General features: G+C 38.7%; 1 protein-coding gene and 1 pseudogene across 1 annotated transcript in view; one reads left to right on the top strand and one right to left on the bottom strand.

Annotated features, from left to right (window-relative positions):
* Positions 1–1,081: 1,081 nt before the first annotated feature.
* Positions 1,082–19,547, bottom strand: part of LOC139442071 (mitochondrial 2-oxodicarboxylate carrier-like) — a 65,995-nt gene continuing 47,529 nt past the window's right edge. Inside the window, exons 5-9 of the mRNA XM_071222852.1 lie at positions 17,560–17,724; positions 13,650–13,831; positions 13,450–13,502; positions 12,144–12,227; positions 1,082–11,506 (exon numbers count right to left, since the gene is read on the bottom strand). Coding sequence (XP_071078953.1) covers positions 12,166–12,227; positions 13,450–13,502; positions 13,650–13,831; positions 17,560–17,724 — 462 coding nt within the window. The 3' untranslated portion in view covers positions 1,082–11,506; positions 12,144–12,165. The remainder of the gene's footprint in view (positions 11,507–12,143; positions 12,228–13,449; positions 13,503–13,649; positions 13,832–17,559; positions 17,725–19,547) is intronic.
* LOC139443573 (uncharacterized) lies at positions 5,937–7,041 on the top strand (annotated as a pseudogene).

Raw genomic sequence — 19,547 nt, 5'->3', positions numbered from 1 at the left:
AGTTACATTGATATGACCAAGTAAATGCTTCATCAGTTTTCTTTTATACAAACTTTACTTCAGGCTAGGACCTGGAAGATGACCATGACCCTGTACATGGCTGGACAATTTGTCAACACACTTCACAGGGCTGAAAAGGAGATATACATGGGATTATATCCGTGGGATGTCCAAGTGCTGTTTGATTAAAATAGTATAGTGTGGCAGCAGCAGTCAAATTCAGACCCTAACCGAGGTAAGGTTGCGTCGGCTACTTCAGTGAAAACACCATCAGTCAAGGTCAGGTTGTTATCATTGCTTTGTCCCCGATATTAATTTAAGTCTTTAAAGTCATGTTAAGGCTGCAATCTTTGTTTCATCCTTGACATTAATGGAACACTACCAGTTAAGGTCAGGTTGTACCCTTTGCAATTAAGGCTCCTCAAATTTAACAGAACATAACCAGTCAAAGTCAGCATGTACATACTCATGGAACACAAGGTCGAGGTGAGGTTGTAATCTGTGCTTGGTCCACAGTCAGCCTAGGCCAGTATGTAACTTGTGCTTGGTCTTTGACAATAAGGTTAGGTGAAATGGGGTTTCACGTTGTGTTCAAGATTATTGTACTTATATAGCTACGTGCATGCGCATGTGTGTGGCTGCTTGTACCTGTCCGGGCTAATGCCAATTTCATGGTGCTAGCCCACTAAACACCATGCCGAAATTTAGCATGAATACCCAACAGTATACTGACACCACGCCGACCTGTCATTGTTTTAGCTCCTTAATGCCGAGCACCAGACAGTATAACAACAAGTACCATCTTTTAATGTCTTTTGGGATGACGCTGCTTTGGATTGAACCCCCTGACCTTCTCCCTTTCTGGGCAGATGCTCTACCACTCGACCAAAGAGGCGGTCCTATATTAATAGAACAATTCTTGCTGAAGTCAGGTTGTGATCCTTACTTACTTCACTATATTAATGGAACACAATCAATTAAAGGCCAGGTATTCAATTCAGTTTTATCTCTCATATGTCTGGAAATACATAGAACTAAGCAAAAATAGAAAATAATCATTTTATTCAACAAGATTTTCAGATAAGATATAGTTGTCTATAAAATACAAGGGATAAAAATCCAATGAAATCCTTGAGTAAACATACACAGCCACTCACTGTTACAACTGCCACTCATAGAAAACAGGATATATAGGGCTGACATTTCCCAGTAAATACTGCATACTTTGCAATGCAATTGTACAAAACATTATATATACATATTCCAATGAATAAAGAAATAAATGTGAATTGAAATTGCTATTTCTGGATAAATAGAAGCCAGTATGTTTGATTACTGTAAACTGCTCACATAGTTTTACATGATATTGTTTCACAATCTCATTACAGTCAGTGCTTGCTACCGCTTCATAAAGATCTGTGGACATCCCATTACAGGTCATGTCAGAACAACCTTCGCAAACTTTGACTGACCAATGAAATGAAATGGCCAATGTTGACTTCCTGTTATCAAAATGACAGTAGTGAGCACTGATCAGGTGAGGTATAGCCTTTCTCCAGCCTGGAGGAACCTGCCAGCAGCTTCAAAAACTCACTTGAGACAGACACAAGCATCATGCAGTCATACCACCGGACTGTTTAACATGGATACATACACTTTCTCAACAGTTAATGTAAATTACATGTATAAAGAAATGCAAACACAAATGACCAGAAAGAGTCAAATTGATGGTCCAAGGGAGACAACCTGTTCATTGGAGATTCCATGAGGAATTACAGAAGCACAACTCATGGTAACAGATTGTCAATAACCCTCACCGACTCACTATGCAACTAATGGCCTGCCTGTGCAGGCCTGCTGGCTGAAGTATAGAATATTTTCTTGTTTCCCCACATGCATCTAAAACATCGCACTGCTAGCCATACATACTAAAACAATGAGCAGCACAATTGCAATATGATAATATTTAATACAGTATCTGTATTTTAAGAACTTTTAAAAATATTGCTACATTTATAATACCACAATTGTTTGTGAGGAAATACATTACATATCCATACCATCACTGTATAAACATAAATAACAAAAACTGTATTTTTGGATTTCAAAAAATAATTTTTCTGACAGCAGGTCCAGCAGTGTCAACCCGGGACATTTCATTTCACTTGGGAAGTAGCAGAAAATAAATATATACTATAAAATCAAAATGCAAGTGCTTGAGACTTTAGTAAGTCAATCCAGGGGTGCACCTATACAAACTGTCACCGGAATTATTGATCCCATGCTAGTACCTTGAATACTACAATACCTGGGTCCGCTTGCACAGGACAATCTTAGTCACAATCGATCTTAGGCACCTACAATCAACTTTATAATCACCATACAATTGTCCTATTCCACTTGAACAAACCGAGCTTAGCGAGATTGTAAGACGGCTTGGATTTAAGATCGCAATCTTTGCTACGTTCGAAATCTTCAACGGTGGAAATACCAATATCTTAAACTCGACTCCTATCTACAGTTGTCTGCAAACACGCATAGCTTGCTGCGCATACAGGAAGTGGAACTGGTTACGACACACAAAAGTACCTCCCTCCATCGCACCTTGCATAGTTTTAAGAAAGGCCCCAATTATTTGAAGGAAGAGATTACTAGAATTACTAGAATTACTGGGGGTGGGTGGGGGGTTGGGGTCAGCGATTCTACAAAATTAATCATTAATACACTGGGAAAGATAGACTGTAATCTACAGGCTTATACAATCGGAAACCACTCCCATTTAGAGTATAGAAACTAAGAATAGCTGCCCTTGAGTTATCCAAAAGGTCAAGGATGTTACTAATCATTTTCAGACAACTGAAGTTTTTCACCTTCCCTTGATTAGTAAATAGGTATGTTTTTTCACACTACTTTCAGCATTGAGTCGGGTGGGTACTTTTAGCTATCGACTCAATAGTTCTGTGGTTCACAATTGCAAGTAATGATTGTTCTGTATAAGTGGAACATGAATACTACAATAGCTGGTACATCTTACACACATCATGCTTGTAACATGAATACTACAATAGCTGGTACATCTTACACACATCATGCTTGTAACATGAATACTACAATACCTGGTACATCTTACCCACATCATGCTTGTAACATGAATACTAAAGTACTCATGGAAATGAAAAAAATCCTGTTTTTCTCAATTTAAAAATCGACACAAAGTGTTACGTAGCTGTAAATACGAAATAACAAAACAACTCGAAAAGTACTAGTCTGGATTTGCTAGTTGATCTCAGTGAACAATACAAAATGTACTTTACAGGAGGTAATTTGTTGGCACTTTCAACATTCAAAAATAAAACTAAGTCCAAATTGACATAGCAGAAACAGACTATAGGCATTATGCACCTGTTCTCACCTGTCGTCAAGGTGTCATAGGTCACCTTGATCCACTTACACCTGGTTATGCCCTGTTTCCAATAGTCTGTTTATTCACATTTTTACACACTTTTACGTGTAAAAAGGCATAAAAACATTTGATACGCTGTATTTGTGCCACGGCCCAATTAGTACTAATTTAGTTGTTTGAATATTTACATATTTTGTATATTAACTGCATTTATTTAAGATCTGAGGTCGAAAAAACAGTTTTTTTCATTTCCATGAGTACTTTACAATAGCTGGTACATCTTACACACATCATGCTTGTAACATGAATACTACAATACCTGGTACATCTTACACACATCATGCTTGTAACATGAATACTACAATACCTGGTACATCTTACACACATCATGCTTGTAACATGAATACTACAATACCTGGTACATCTTACACACATCATGCTTGTAACATGAATACTACAATACCTGGTACATCTTACACACATCATGCTTGTAACATGAATACTACAATACCTGGTACATCTTACACACATCATGCTTGTAACATGAATACTACAATACCTGGTACATCTTACACACATCATGCTTGTAACATGAATACTACAATACCTGGTACATCTTACACACATCATGCTTGTAACATGAATACTACAATACCTGGTACATCTTACAAACATCATGCTTGTAACATGAATACTACAATACAAATAGATCATGTGGGCTATAAAGGGCCCTTATACCCTGATCTTCACTGGGATCCTGGATTCTATGGTTTTTGGTTCTAGTCTTTAATTGTTAATATAGGCCAGTAGGAAAATCCTCTAATTTAATTACACCTAGACATTTTCGGTAACAGACAAATATGTGTGCCAAAGGTATTCTCATGTTCATATGTCATTACCATAAGTTTGATTTCCAGTCAAATTTGCTCAATGACTTTCTTTGCATGTAAAGTTGTTGTCCATAAAGTAGTATCTGTAGGAACCAAAACAAGATGGCACCCACTGGTGGTCTCTCCAGCTCATAGAGGTTTTGTGTCAACACATCACTCCAAGAACATATCATCAACAACACACAAGAGCTCTGGTAAGAAGTTTATATGCAGAGTCCTTAGCATAGAGTAATTTTATTATTATAATTGAAGTATTTGCTTTATACTTCGAGTTTATTCCATCACAGTTTTGACAGATTTTCTTGATAGCATTGTATGGTATTTGCATTTGTTGAAGAGAAATTAATTTAAACTGTGTTTGTAACACAACTTAGATATGTTTTTTTCCATCTGTTATTTACCCTAGTGAAGTTAGACACATAACTTAGAATATAAATAAATATGTTTGGGGGGCTGTAAACCCATACATCGGACACTTGTATGCTAGCAGACAGCTTTTCCTTGTATGTTACTACCTTAACAACTGGTTACATATATGATGACTTCAGGTGGCCCTACTCTGAAATGCTTTGTGGGGGGAATAATGTACATTTTTGTTACTTTTAATTAAATATATGTTTGTTTAAATACACAGATATCATAGTAAATAGATGTGTAACACTTCATATTCATTTTATAAAATGGGTAAACACAAGAACATTAGTACAAACAAAACCCCAAAATTCTATTTCTAATCTCTGTACAATGCATTTATCATTGCATAAACAAATTTCAATGCCTTGAATGAAACTGTGTGATAAGGTAGGTACCATTATATACCAATATTCATGTAAACATAAATTTAATGTGTTGGGCTAAGGGAAAGGCATTGCACAATGGACAGTTGTCCATTAGCCTTGGGGTTGGGGGGATCAGTAAATTGAACGTTTGTTCCCTAGACCAGGCAGGTAGCCCGGCACGCGGAAGCTATGCCTAATTTTTTTTTAGAACTTTTGACAAAAATGAAATGTTTCACTGATTTTCTTCCATGTGATTTTGGGTGGTGCACATACATTATGTACACATTTTCAAGATGCAATCCTGGTACTATGCAACATTTTAACACATGAGCATATTTTTTAAATTGCATACTATTTTTGTAAAAAAAATTATTTGTATTGTTTTAATTCCAGGTGCTGCTGACCACTGCTGTGTTCTGTGTGGTGTTGATGGAGTTGTCTTCAAAAGGACTTTCATCTTTGATTGCAGTATCAATGAAGATGACATTCACACTCAGATTACAGTGAATAATGACTACATGTATTTTGTACATGAGAGTTGTCGAAAGACATACACAGCAAACAAGAACATTTACAAAGCCATCCAAACTCAGTCCACTGCCACATGTAAAACAGCCACAAGGGTTTTGTGAACTCTGAACTCCAATTTCAACTTTGAAACTCATTGTTTAATATGTGCCAAAGAAATTGATTTTGTTAAGGGACGTCTTTATCCAAGCCAGTCCTCTGCTGTGAGCAGTATTGAGTATGTCAGCAATATTGGAAAAACAAGCATCTTACAAAATACACTGTTACAAGTTTGTAACCAGAGACTTGATAAGGAATCAGTAGAAATCAAGGCTAGGATTGCAATGGCAGGTGATATTCGTGCAGTTGAGGCTACATATCATAGACCATGCATGCAAAAGTTCTTGTCAGCACGTGGTAAAAGTGGCACCAATATCAAAAATGAGGACACAGCCAACATTACTGCTTTCTCAGCATTATGCAGGTGGTTATCCTTCCAACAAAACACAAAACAGTCAGTTCACTATACAGGATTTGCAGAGAAGGCTGGCATCTTATCTTGCCGAAGATGTGGAACCATACAGCATTAAACATCTGAAGCGCCGTCTTCTTGAACATTTTGGTGCAAAGGTGACTATAGCAGAAGTTGAAGGAAGAGAAAATGTTGTTACTTTTGTTGACAAAGCAGCAACTTTTCTGCAAAACTCCTTTTATGAAGATGACAGTGATAAAGATGACACACTGCAACAAGCCAGAATGTTAGGATGTCATATCAGAAAGCGGTTGGAAGGTCTCAAGAAGACAGACTTGTTTTATCCTTGTCCTCAAGACACTGACATTGACAAACTTGAGAATGAGGTTCCTGATGTCCTCCTTGTGTTTGTGAGAAGTCTAATGAGAAAAGCCACCACTGAAACTGCCTTTGAAAAAAAACGACTTGAAGTTGTTTCTCTTTGTCATGCATTGATGCAAGCTTCAGCTCCAAACCCTTATCCTATCACCTTTGATGCTCTCCACTGGCCTTTTCATCCACCAAACAACAAGATCCAGAGTGCTGCTAAATGTTTTGTCTAGTCTTGGCTTCTCTGTCTTATGATCAAGTAATGGATTTTGAGAAATCAGCTGTAGTAAGCGAGTCTGTAGTTTTTGTCAGTGGGTGGCTGACAACTTTGACTACAATGAGGACACTGTTGCTGGACACAATTCAACACATGTCATGGGTATTATTGCTTGCAAAACCCCAGCTTCCAAGCAAACAATTACTGTTCAGCGTAAGAAGAAAACATCTGCTGATATTGCATCTTCTGGTGACTTTAGTCATATAATACAACCGTATAGGCAATCCAACAAAAATCTCATGTCCAAGATAGTGTTCCAGAATCTCGAACCAGTCGAAGTTGGTTCTTTGGAAGAGTATCTGAAGCTAGACACCTTATGGATGCTGTCAAATGCCCGTTTCTAAGTATCACCGAGTTGGCAAGGCTTTATGGCAGAAATTACAGAAGGTGAATGTTTGTGCTCCTCAATTGTTTACCATCCAATGACACCTCTTAACCCTCAAACGATTGAGGCTGTACATAGCATACTGGTTTTCATTGATAAGCAAAGACAAAAAGCTAGACAATGTTGTGCAATGCTCACCTTTGACCAAGCACTCTATGCGAAGGCATATAAAATTAAAGCTGACAATCCTGTTGAATTTCAACATGTTCAACTTCGTCTTGGAGGTTTTCATCAGCTGATGTCTTTTCTAGGGGCAGGTTGTAAGGCTATGGAAGGCTGTGGACTGGATGAAGCTTGGGCTACTGTATATGCCCAAAATTCCATTCCCAAAATGGTGGAAGGAAAGGCTTATACAAAGACACTTAGAGCTTAGAGTCTTCTCACCTGTGCTGCTTTGCACATACTTCTTTTGATGCCTGAAGGAGATATTGCTGAAGACGATAATTCAGCTGAAATGGAAGACAACAATGATAGTTCAGTCAGTCAGAATGAAACACTGCAGAATTTCATTTCAAGAAGTCCAGATGTTGATCAGATGTTTACAGAGTTGGAACTCTTGAATAAACAGCTTATGGAACAAGATCAGTCTATCACCCATGTGATGAACAACAACATCATGACAGAAGTATCAACAAGATTACAAAGTCCAAAGCAGAAACTACAAGAATCAAGGACTGCAAATTTGTGGCTGAATTTTCTGGACTTTGTGTCTGTTGTCTGTATGTTCATCAGAGCTGAGCGCACAGGGAACTGGCAACTTCATCTAAAAGTATCACAAGATATGCTACCCTGGTTTGCTGCTACAGGATATACAACTATGCCAAGTATTGCAGGCTGTATTTACAGGATTTCAAAAGTCCATGTCCATGCCTTGAAAGTCCCCTTAAAAATGGCCTCTTCACAGTCCGTCGTAACAGCAACCTGTTCTGGAGTGGCACGTGGAGTGATATGACCATAGAACAGTCACTGATGAGGGCTGGAAAGACCCAAGGTGGACTTATCAATATCACACACAGGGAAGGTGCAAGAACAAAGTGGCTGTTGTCATGTCACATGTCACTGCTCAGTATACTGACTCTTTGAGATCCTTGACGAAAACAACCAACAGCTCATGGTCAGATCAGCATCGTGAAATGAATGTAGGACGAATCAGTCAAGACTTCAGGGATATGCAGATTATCCTAGGCTATCTCAGGACCCATTTCAAGGTGGAGAAAATTCCCAGCTGAGAAACATTGCAACAGGTCTGATTGCTGATGATCGAGTCAACGTTGACAAGCTGGTCAGAATTGGTAACTCCATTCAAGACAGCATCAACGAGAAGAAGTTTGGAGATGTCATGTTAAAGAAAAGCAGCCAAGCTGTTACATTTGCTGTGATGAAAAAGGCAGTGAATTTAAAAGACGGTGAAAAAATTCATATGTCTTCTGCTGAGATGTACCAACGTCTGTTGTCGATTGCCTATGTTTCAGGAGGTCCACCTCCATCTGTGTTCAGCTTTGAACTTGCAGCTGTTTCACCAGCTCTCTTCCACCAGCTCTCTTCCATGAAGATGGCACTATGCGAAAATCCCAAAAGTCGCAACTTTCCTGACACATCAGAAAGTTGAATCCGAATATTCTCGTTACTAGTGACATCGTCCCTGGAATTACAGTTTTTGACGGATGTGCTGTGCTTCAACAAATGAAATGGCCCAAAATAGGCACCCTTCACGATGTGTGTCGTGCTTACACCAATACATTAGCACACAAAGCAACAGATGGATTTCCTCTTCTGGTAGTGTTTGACAGTTATGAAGTTCAGACAACAAAGGAACAAGAGCAGAAGGGTCGCAGACTAATGAAGGACACAGATGCTGATGTGGTAGTAAACCCCCAAACCCCTGTACCCTCTGACCAAAGCAGTTTTCTTGCCAACAAGAAGAACAAACAGAATACCATCAATCTATTATCTGAATACCTTATGGATTCTGATATCTCTGTACAACATGCAGGAAGTGAAGGGGATGCTGACAGTGTCATTGTTAGAGAGGCAGTCAAGTTATCTGACACACACAACACAGTACATGTTGTTTCAGATGATACAGATGTTCTTGTCTTGCTGATGCACCATGTCGATCCCAAGTCTGATGTATATATGAAGACAAAAACACAAACAATATCAATACAAGAAGCACAGCGTTCAACTGGTTATCATCAGTGCCAATTGTTGCCCTTTTTGCATGCTGTTTCTGGATGTGACACGACATCTGTATTTGGCTTTGGTAAAGTGAAGCATATGAAGTACCTTTCTTCATCACCTGAACTTCAAACAGCAGTCAAAGTGTTTGGTGAGGATGATGTGCCATTGAATGATGTGAAGAAAGCAGGAGAGAGGTATGTTTCTGGACTATACACTGGTGGAAAGTATGGAAGATCTTTAGATGACCTGGGATACCTGAACATCATATCTACTAGATATATTCCTGTTGAACGCATGCCTCCAACATCAAGAGCTTGCTACTTCCATTTCCTGCAAGTTCATCTGCAGGTCCATACATGGCGTCATCTTGAAACGTTACATGACAACGAAAGGTTTGGGTTCAGAAACACTCATGGTCATTTACTCCCAGTGATCACTGATAAAGACCCTGCTCCACCAGACCTACTGAAGGAGATTAGATGTTCATGAAAGAGCTCCACAAGACTATGTACTTCTTGCAGCTGCTTCAAAATGAGAATTCCATGTAGCATCCATTGCAAATGTGAAAGTGCGTGTGAAAACGGAATTCTTGTTGATGACAGTCTATAATTGATTAACAGGTCCATCTGCTACAACAGGAAGTGTGAACAGCATATATACATGCACAGATTGTGAAACTGTTTGAAGAGCTATCAAGTTGTTGCCAACTACTCTATGGTGGACACAAGTTCATTTTGATTGTCAAAAGCTGATAAAAACCTTGACATTTTTATGATTATGGGGGCATGTCTACCTGACAATGGATATGTCACCTTGACTTAATTTGGAATGGACCTTTTGCTGCTTCTAAATATTTACTTAAATCATTAAGTTGCTGCAAACATTCAAGTAGGAATGAAGAATACCAACATTTTGAGAGTTGATGCAAGTATGTTTAAAGGGAGACAACTCAAGTATGGCCTTGCCACACATCACCTCGTTAATTGTTAATTTTCTTAATAATTAATCCCAATTCAATTTTCTATCATCATAATCTGTATTTGTTCACCAAATATGGCAAATAATCACCATTGTGTGTTTAAAGACATCCTGATTAAAGCCTCCATGAAGAAACCATTTTCCCCTTTTTCTACCATATTTGTCCCAATAAATAAAATGGTTAAGAATATATTTGCCAGAGGTTGTTTTTGGTTGGGTTGGGTATGGTGTGACAGAATATGTATATGATTCATCTTTACATAAAATTTGTCTGTTATCAAAAATGTCGATGTGTTTCACTATTTCTACCGGCCTAATAATACATCTCATCATAACAAAGACCTTTTGACTTTCACAAACTTTGTGTGATGTTCTTTAATAAAAATAGCTATATTAAATTTTAGGAAAAATTGCTTAGTTCTTAATAAAAATGCTATGATAATAATGGAATGGCATTGTAGTTCTGCACATCCTGCTAATCATCTACTAGACTCCTTTACTTATTAAGAAGCAGATTCACATTTCACAATTAAAGAATATCTTTTCAATTTTAAAAAAACAATTCCCAGGACCATCTGGTTTCTGAGAAATTGATTCTTAAAGATTCTTAAAGGTGTAACTTTTCATGAACATGAACAATTTTCATTCCCATTGTGTTCCTAAGGGTACACATCATATCAATGTTCCATATTGCTTGACATTTTGGTTTCTTAGAAGACGATTCTTAAAGATTTTTCACAATTTGATTTTTATAACTTAACTTGATTTCTTTAATAAAAACTCAAAACCTTTGATTTAAACACCACGATAATTGTAATCCAGTTATTATCTGTTCAGCTGAATCCAAGAAGAGAAGAAGTTAACAGACAATGGATGACAGATGCAAACACACTGGATAGATGACCGACAGACAACATACTATAAGCTCACTTGGACCTTGGTCCTGGTGGGCTGAACATGTGTTGTTTACCGTCATAGTTTTATCTTGGGATCACTAAATTTCACATTTTCACAGTCTGCCATCGTGCATGTAAAGTCTGTCAATGGTAAATGAAAATAAGTTTCTCTACAGAAATTCAAAATGTCAAAATGCCAGAGAATAATCAGTCCTAGCTATCCATCGAAACAGACTCCATTGGGCACTGAAGACAAAACATGACGAAAACTACATGAATAGATGACTGATAATCAGTAACATAATCTTTTCCCAGTTCCACTGTATGTTGTCTCACAATAATTTTCACTACTGGATTTGGCAGTCAATCCTAAAACAAACAAAAAAAATTATTCTCACCAATTGTTTAGAAAGTCTGCTACCTCATTACAGAAGGTAACATGTCCTTCTACAACAGTATATACAGATGAAGACAGCATAACTGTCATATTATAAGGCTGGAAATGGTCTGGATTACTAACTACTGTGTTCATCTGGGGCGGCACACAGTGACAAGGTAGACTCAGTGGTAATGTGGAAAAGTGGTAATGTGGAAAAGTGGTACCAGGGATTTAGCTACAATTGTTAACAAAGTGCCCTTGGCAGGCAAATTGGGGAAAAAAAATGATATTTTGTTCCCAACTGGGATTTGTTAAAAGTTTATATTTTCTTAAATTCAGAGATATTTTGAGATTGCATTAAATGCCATAATATAAATGGTAGCATTAAAACCGGTTCCTATTTACTGGTCTTGTTATAAGTGAATACAGGTTAATTCTTCAAAGCCATAAAATTAGTTATAAGTTATATCTATTCATACATTGTAACACGGATTGGGAATTTTTAGTTCCAAATTGGGAATTGTTATTGACATTTACTGCAGACTTGGGGCCGAATATCTGGCTCTGAGTAGGTCAGATAATCCCTGGGTACTGCTTAAAGAGGCAGATAACTTAATATGTACTTACTTGTACATGTAATCAGGTTTTCTCACAGATTCTTCTGCATCCATTCAAAAGCAGCCTCGTATACCAACAGCATGATTGCACCACCTGACATGGAAGAACAAGCATCAGGAAGGGGGCTGTAAAGCTAACATTGCAATCTTGCAACAGTAAATTTTGATGAAAAGAAAACAAATCTTTGGAACAGAATTCAGTTACGAATGTATCATCAGTCTTTACAAGAAATGCCAAATCATAGTATCTGTACAAACAAACCTATAAAGGTTATGATGGTAGGCTATCAAGTAGGTAAACCATACAGTCAACATTTCAAGAAAGATCTGTGAAGTCTTTCATCTGAGAAGGATAAAAGGTTTGAGAGTCCTTGTCTTAGAGTTCCAATGGCATGGTTACAATTGGAATGACATGGTAAAATAAAATTCGGGGTTCCTGGAAAATACCTTGTCATGATGTTTTTTGTACAAAGTTGGTGATATATCTGGGCAAACACATTGCAAATGATGAACATGAAAACATGCAAAATGCAAAGAATGATTAACAAAAGAAATGTGCAGATTTAGAAATTGAAATGGGAATTATCAATTTCAATGGAAAGTATGGGGAAAACTTTCCAAACTAAAACTGCTTATTACCAAGCAAATATGGATGATCATTTCTATTATAATGAAAGTTGTGTTTAGATCCCCGCATTCCCAGGATATTGTACATGTAACTTGACAAGATAAATTGACTGTTTTCACCATGTAAATAATTTGCTGAATAGAAGAAAAAAAATGTTGATTGTGTATCTGAATTGGTCAAGATGTTAGGCATGGATTGTACATACATCAAATACACAAAAGAATATTTCAAAACAAAGCTATTTTTAATATTCTTTGTTTATTATCACATGGTTGTTACTCTCCGTATCGTCTCAGAATAAAGAATGAACGATGCGAAAAACTCCTTTTTTGTGAAATTATCAGGGATTTGAGAGGAGTTGTTGAAAACACATCACAAGATTGATGAGGGTATGTGAAAGTGAAAGGTCATAGAACGGTGAAACAGGTTTACCCACATTACCTGATAACATATCATTGCATTTACTTCTAACAACAACTGAATGATCCACTTTAACCTGAGTCCTGATGACACTGTTCTGTTTTTGTTCATAATGATGGGACCCTGGTACATATTCCACCCTACAACTGAGAGTAGCTGTAGTATTCAATTTGATATCACAATTATTGATATAAAAGGCATTTGTAGATATCATCACTGCCAGAACTGTCTTCAAATGACATATTTGCTGTGGGTTCGTGGTACATACCTGGTCCGAGTCTCATCACCTTTGGAAGCAGCCCTTTATACAGAGCAAAGAAGCTGGCAAGAAAATAGCATAACATGAATAAAAATTGGTATCTGATGAACAAAAACATGAAAATATCAATTCAAAACTTAAAATCTTTCCCCCATCTCTGCACTTCTACTGTCACTCCACTTCCTCTCTGCACTTCTACTGTCACTCACCCTTCTTCTCTGTACACAGTTCTGATTGTTGCATTACACGTCCGATACTTAATCTGCCCAGGGACAGGTTGAGGACCCTGTATACGACTTTTGGCTACATCATATGGAATGTTGACACAGGAAGCTAGGATGCCAGCACACAAACCAATCACAAAACGTCGAGCCAAATCATGCTTTGAATCCTGAAAGTGAGTAAGTAAATTTTACATCAAATTTAAAGTAAAGCACCAAGAATGTTGCCATGTACTATAACTTTATTTGGCAGACTATTGATATCATGTATTGTAATGTTACCAAGCGCCCTAATGTGGTCATGTATTGTAATGTTACCAAGCGCCCTTATGTGGTCATGTATTGTAATGTTACCAAGCGACCTAATGTGGTCATGTATTGTAATGTAACCAAGCGCCCTAATGTGGTCATGTATTGTAATGTTACCAAGTGCCCTAATGTGGTCATGTATTGTAATGTTACCAAGCGCCCTAATGTGGTCATGTATTGTAATGTTACCAAGTGCCCTAATGTGGTCATGTATTGTAATGTTACCAAGCGCCCTAATATTGTCATGTATTGTAATGTTACCAAGCAGCCTAATGTGGTCATGTATTGTAATGTTACCAAGTGCCCTAATGTGGTCATGTTTAGTATTGTTACCAAGCGCCCTAATGTGGTCATGTATTGTAATGTTACCAAGTGCCCTAATGTGGTCATGTATTGTAATGTTACCAAGCACCCTAATGTGGTCATGTATTGTAATGTTACCAAGTGCCCTAATGTGGTCATGTATTGTAATGTTACCAAACGCGCTAATGTGGTCATGTTTAGTAATGTTACCAAGCGCCCTTATGTGGTCATGTATTGTAATGTTACCAAGTGCCCTAATGTGGTCATGTATTGTAATGTTACCAAGCACCCTAATGTGGTCATGAATTGTAATGTTACCAAGCGCCCTAAAGTGGTCATGTATTGTAATGTTACCAAGTGCCCTCATGTGGTCATGTATTGTAATGTTACCAAGCGCCCTTTTGTGGTCATCTAGTGTAATGTTACCAAGCGCCCTAATGTGGTCATCTATTGTAATGTTACCAAGCGACCTAAAGTGGTCATGTATTGTAATGTTACCAAGCACCCTAATGTGGTCATGTATTGTAATGTTACAAAGCGCCCTAAAGTGGTCATGTATTGTAATGTTACCAAGCACCCTAATGTGGTCATGTATTGTAATGTTACCAAGCACCCTAATGTGGTCATGTATTGTAATGTTACAAAGCGCCCTTATGTGGTCATCTATTGTAATGTTACCAAGCGACCTAATGTGGTCATGTATTGTAATGTTACCAAGCGCCCTAAAGTGGTCATGTATTGTAATGTTACCAAGCACCCTAATGTGGTCATGTATTGTAATGTTACAAAGCGCCCTTATGTGGTCATCTATTGTAATGTTACCAAGCGACCTAATGTGGTCATGTATTGTAATGTTACCAAGCGCCCTAAAGTGGTCATGTATTGTAATGTTACCAAGCGCCCTAATGTGGTCATGTATTGTAATGTTACCAAGCAACCCAATGTGGTCATGTATTGTAATGTTACCAAGCACCCTTATGTGGTCATCTAGTGTAATGTTACCAAGCGCCCTAATGTGGTCATGTATTGTAATGTTACCAAGCGCCCTAATGTGGTCATGTTTAGTAATGTTACCAAGCCCCCTAATGTGGTCATGTATTGTAATGTTACCAAGTGGCCTAATGTGGTCATGTATTGTAATGTTACCAAGCGCCCTAATGAGGTCATGTATTGTAATGTTACCAAGCGCCCTCATGTGGTCATGTATTGTAATGTTACCAAGCACCCTAATGTGGTCATGTATTGAATACTGTAAGGGACATTCTCGTGATCTCGCATTCTCGACCTTTGGAAACGAGTTAAATATGCCCAAAATACGAGAATGCGAGATCGCGACAATGCGAGATTTGGCCAAATGTATAATATCGCAATCTCGCAATCTTGATTCGGCCACAAAAACACGAAATCGTGAGAACGAGAGAATGAGACATTTCATTTACTCACGATCTCGTGTTCTCATGTTTTAGAAGCTGTCGGTGCACATGCGTAATATCATAAGGTCAAGGCGCATGCGCGTAGAGTAGAGTCCTCTCCCTTTAGTTTCCTATGTACTTTAAATTAAAACCCTCAACATGCTCAATATAATTGAACAAAAGAAATTGTGTACATGAACGTCCGGTGATAGTGAAAACATAAAAGTATCCGGAAGCTGGAAACAAAATATCACTGTCAGTGAGAGAGTAAATATTGCTATAAGCCACATCAGCAGTATTGCAGCTATTTGCAGCTGCACTGTCAGTGATTTTCTCCATGAGGCAATATTATAAACTGCTAGCATATTCATTAAAACAAAATTCTCAAAAACCAATGTGTAGCATTCGGCTAAAATGAGATTGTACGATGTTTTTACACGACACCATATTCGCTACTTTAGACCATACAAAATAAAGTAATAGATTTTCACCCTCTCCCACCTGACTACAAAACATCCCACCTTACATTATTATATTGCCTCAAAGTTCCTAGAAATATCGCTAATATGTGTGTTCCTACTCCGTACACGTAACCCTACTGAACATGCATGATGCATGTGAATCGTCTCTTCGACAGCATTACACAGATGCCTTACAAAGTTCGATATATGAAAACATAATATGTTAAAAATAAAATGCGTGCCGTAACCCATGTTTTAAAAATTCATCGCTTTGAACAGTATTTATATTTCAGTTTGACCCCAGCTTGTCACAGCCATGGGACGCAACTCTACACAGCGAATTGCGACGCCTCAGACGAGTGAGCCACTAGATGATTGTATAGGCCAAATCTCGCATTCTCGCGATTGGCATTCTCATGTTTTGAGCATATTTAGCTCGTTTCCAAAGGTCAAGATCGCGAGAATGCGAGATCGTGAGAATGTCCCTTACAGTATTCCATAGGTCATGTCATATCGTGCTAAAAAACCTGGAACATACATGTTGAGCTCCACTACTATCAAAATTTCTGAGTAATAGAACATCAGCTTTAAAGATCTTGACCAAATTCAAGAGTCATCTTTGGTCCAGTGGCTTCTGAAGACAAGATGTTTGTGACAGATGACTCATAAGCATTTATATTTTCCAATGTGGCCATTGGCAGCCATATTTAATTTCTGATCAAGATGCCTTGAACAAACTTGGTACAACATAAGCTGACCATCTCACCACCAAGTTTTAAACTATATTTTGCGAAAGGTTTTTTAATTCTTTTCTTAAATCAAAGAAGCCATATTGAAATTCCAAGCCTGATGCCTTGAACCCCCTTACAGAAACCAACAGCCAAATAAAGTTTTAGCCGAATCTATCTTGCCATTTTGTAGGACTGTAACGATTCACTGACACCTTCGATATCATAGATACTTAGGTGCACATGTTACTTGAATCGGCAGTGTGTGAGATCAAGATACCCTGTAAACAGAATAGAAACTAATAGTGTTACCTCCCATAACAGCAGAAGTAGAATAGCCCCACCTGTAAGCATGACAGAACACGGACAAGGTGACTGAGGACACGCTGACTAACTGTTACATTTAATAACCATCCCATCATTTAAAACTGTTTTTTTCTTGTGGTTTTATTGTTAAAGATTTTGAGATAACAATAAATAAATGTCGTAATGCAGTTATTTCATCATTTCTTACTTTTTGATGTGGTGTATCGTGTGACGCCAGTAGTATCGTCAGTCGGTATGGTGATACAAATCATATAGAAAGATACCAAGTGATACTCAACTCTACCATTTCAGAGAAGACAAAGAAAAACAAAACAATTTTATAGATGACAATAATGACATGGGAGAATGGCATACTCACTTTCATCTCTGGGACAACACCCTTCATGTTATGGTAGAAACTGAAGTAGATCATGTTGAAGACACCATGCCTCCCAAGAGTTGCAGATAAGCCTTTGTTTAAACCTTTCAGACCAAGGCCATCCTTGGACACAATCTCACGAGCTGTTGCAAATGAACTGCGTTGCTGAAAATATCAATGTTGTTAGTGTAAAAACGACAATAAAGCAGAAATTATTGCAGAGGAAATGACAGTAAACTAGACATGGCAATGCCCCAGAAATGACACATACAATAGAAATGACAAAACTGAACTTGTCTGCACTCAGGTCGCTAGGAAGTATAGATTCTACAAAATGTATGTACAAGAAAACAACATTACAATGTCAACAACATCTTTTCCAAGCAGACAAGATCAGGCACACAACACAACTGAAAATTTGTACAAACATTTATGAAACAGTTTTTTCCAGGTTTGAACTAGATCAGGATTTTTTGAAAATCTAGACAATTTGATTTGGTGATATTGGTATGAAGAGGCAACAACATTTTCCACGATTTTTGGAGCGTCGAATGAAGCATCGCAGCGCCTGTACCGGACATAGGAGTTCCTGTTTGTCTTCAATCACTACTATCGAAGATAGTGGCGGGATGGTAAGGATCTATCCGGGTGTCCTGGGAGTTGATTCTTGGCTATGTAGACCCAGCACAGCCCAAGATGAACAGCTTCATGCACTCAAATCTGACACAGATGTCTAGGGCGTGTAGTTCGATCACTCATGCCTCCGTTGCCAGAGCCAAGAGGAAGATTATCTTTTTGGTGAGGTGGTTGTATGATACCGAGTGGAATGGCTCAAAGGCAGAGTCAGGACCACGTTCAGAACCAGGCTAGATGAAAAGAACGTAACAGCGCCAGGAGTTTGGGGACCTTGGTCATCTTTCTATCATCCAGAACTGCCAAGACGGAGTTAAGGGCCACAAGGAGGGTCATGGTGGTACTTGCCCAATAGATGACACTTGTAGCACAAGAACAGAAAATATTCCGCCAAGAATTGGGGTGACGCAGAGGCAGGATCCTGGTGTTTCTCCTTGCAGAAACTCTGAAATGAGCATCACTTGTCATCATAGAGGCACCTGGTGGTAGGATCTGAAACTGAACGTCTGCTGTAACAGGAAGGGGGAGTGAGTCGTCCCCTGGTTGCAGATGATGTTGTCTGTGGATATGGTGATGTGATCGTTTTGAAGTGTCTGCTTCCAGTGAGATAGAGCCAGGATGTGCACCTACAGTTCTAGGTTGTTGATGTGCCCCTGTTGTTGAGTTGGGGACCTTGACCCTACAGATGTGCTCCGCTGCCATGAATTGAGGCGTCAACGAACAGGTGAAATTAGGTTGTTGTCATGTTTGTTGGGGGAGCAGGAACAAAACAATTCTACAGCTTGAGTGTTTAATGGCGACTGCCACAAGCTGGCTACAGCGACACCAAGTGTCAGTGAGGGGCACATAGCTCTTAGTTAGAGCTAGACAAGTTAGAGTCCATATATTACAGTTGTGAGCTCAGTCATTGGCATAGGATGATGGATGATGGAGATGGACTGGTCTGGCTACTGATGTAGGGAGCATGGAACATTTGGATAGGGCATAGCTGAAGCCTTCCTCTGGATGTCAGGTCCTGCGCCCAGGAGTGTCTGCCATTGACGGAGAGTGCGGGATTGTTGACGAGCAGTGAGTAGGTGGTGTTGGATTCAGCGCCACCTGTCCCTGGGTACAGGGAGGAGGTCTCGGTCATTCTGAAAGTGCCTGTGATGAATTGGAGATCGTACGAGGGTATGAGCAGTGACTTCTGGACATTGATGATCCAGCCCAACTGATGGAGGAGATGCTGTGTGAAGTACCTGTGGCGGATTAGCGTGGCCATGTCTCGATGGTTCAGATGGAGGTAGGTGGCTATAGCCACAGGGCCATCAGGGTGAATAGCCACAGGGCCAAAGAAATTCCAAATGGAAGAACCG

The sequence above is a fragment of the Haliotis cracherodii genome, unplaced genomic scaffold (genome assembly GCF_022045235.1).
Source record: "Haliotis cracherodii isolate W230 unplaced genomic scaffold, xgHalCrac1.p SCAF_5, whole genome shotgun sequence".
Classification (NCBI taxonomy): Eukaryota; Metazoa; Mollusca; class Gastropoda; order Lepetellida; family Haliotidae; genus Haliotis; species Haliotis cracherodii.
Note: the sequence above shows the minus strand (reverse complement) of the source record. Positions and strands in the feature narration are given on the sequence as shown.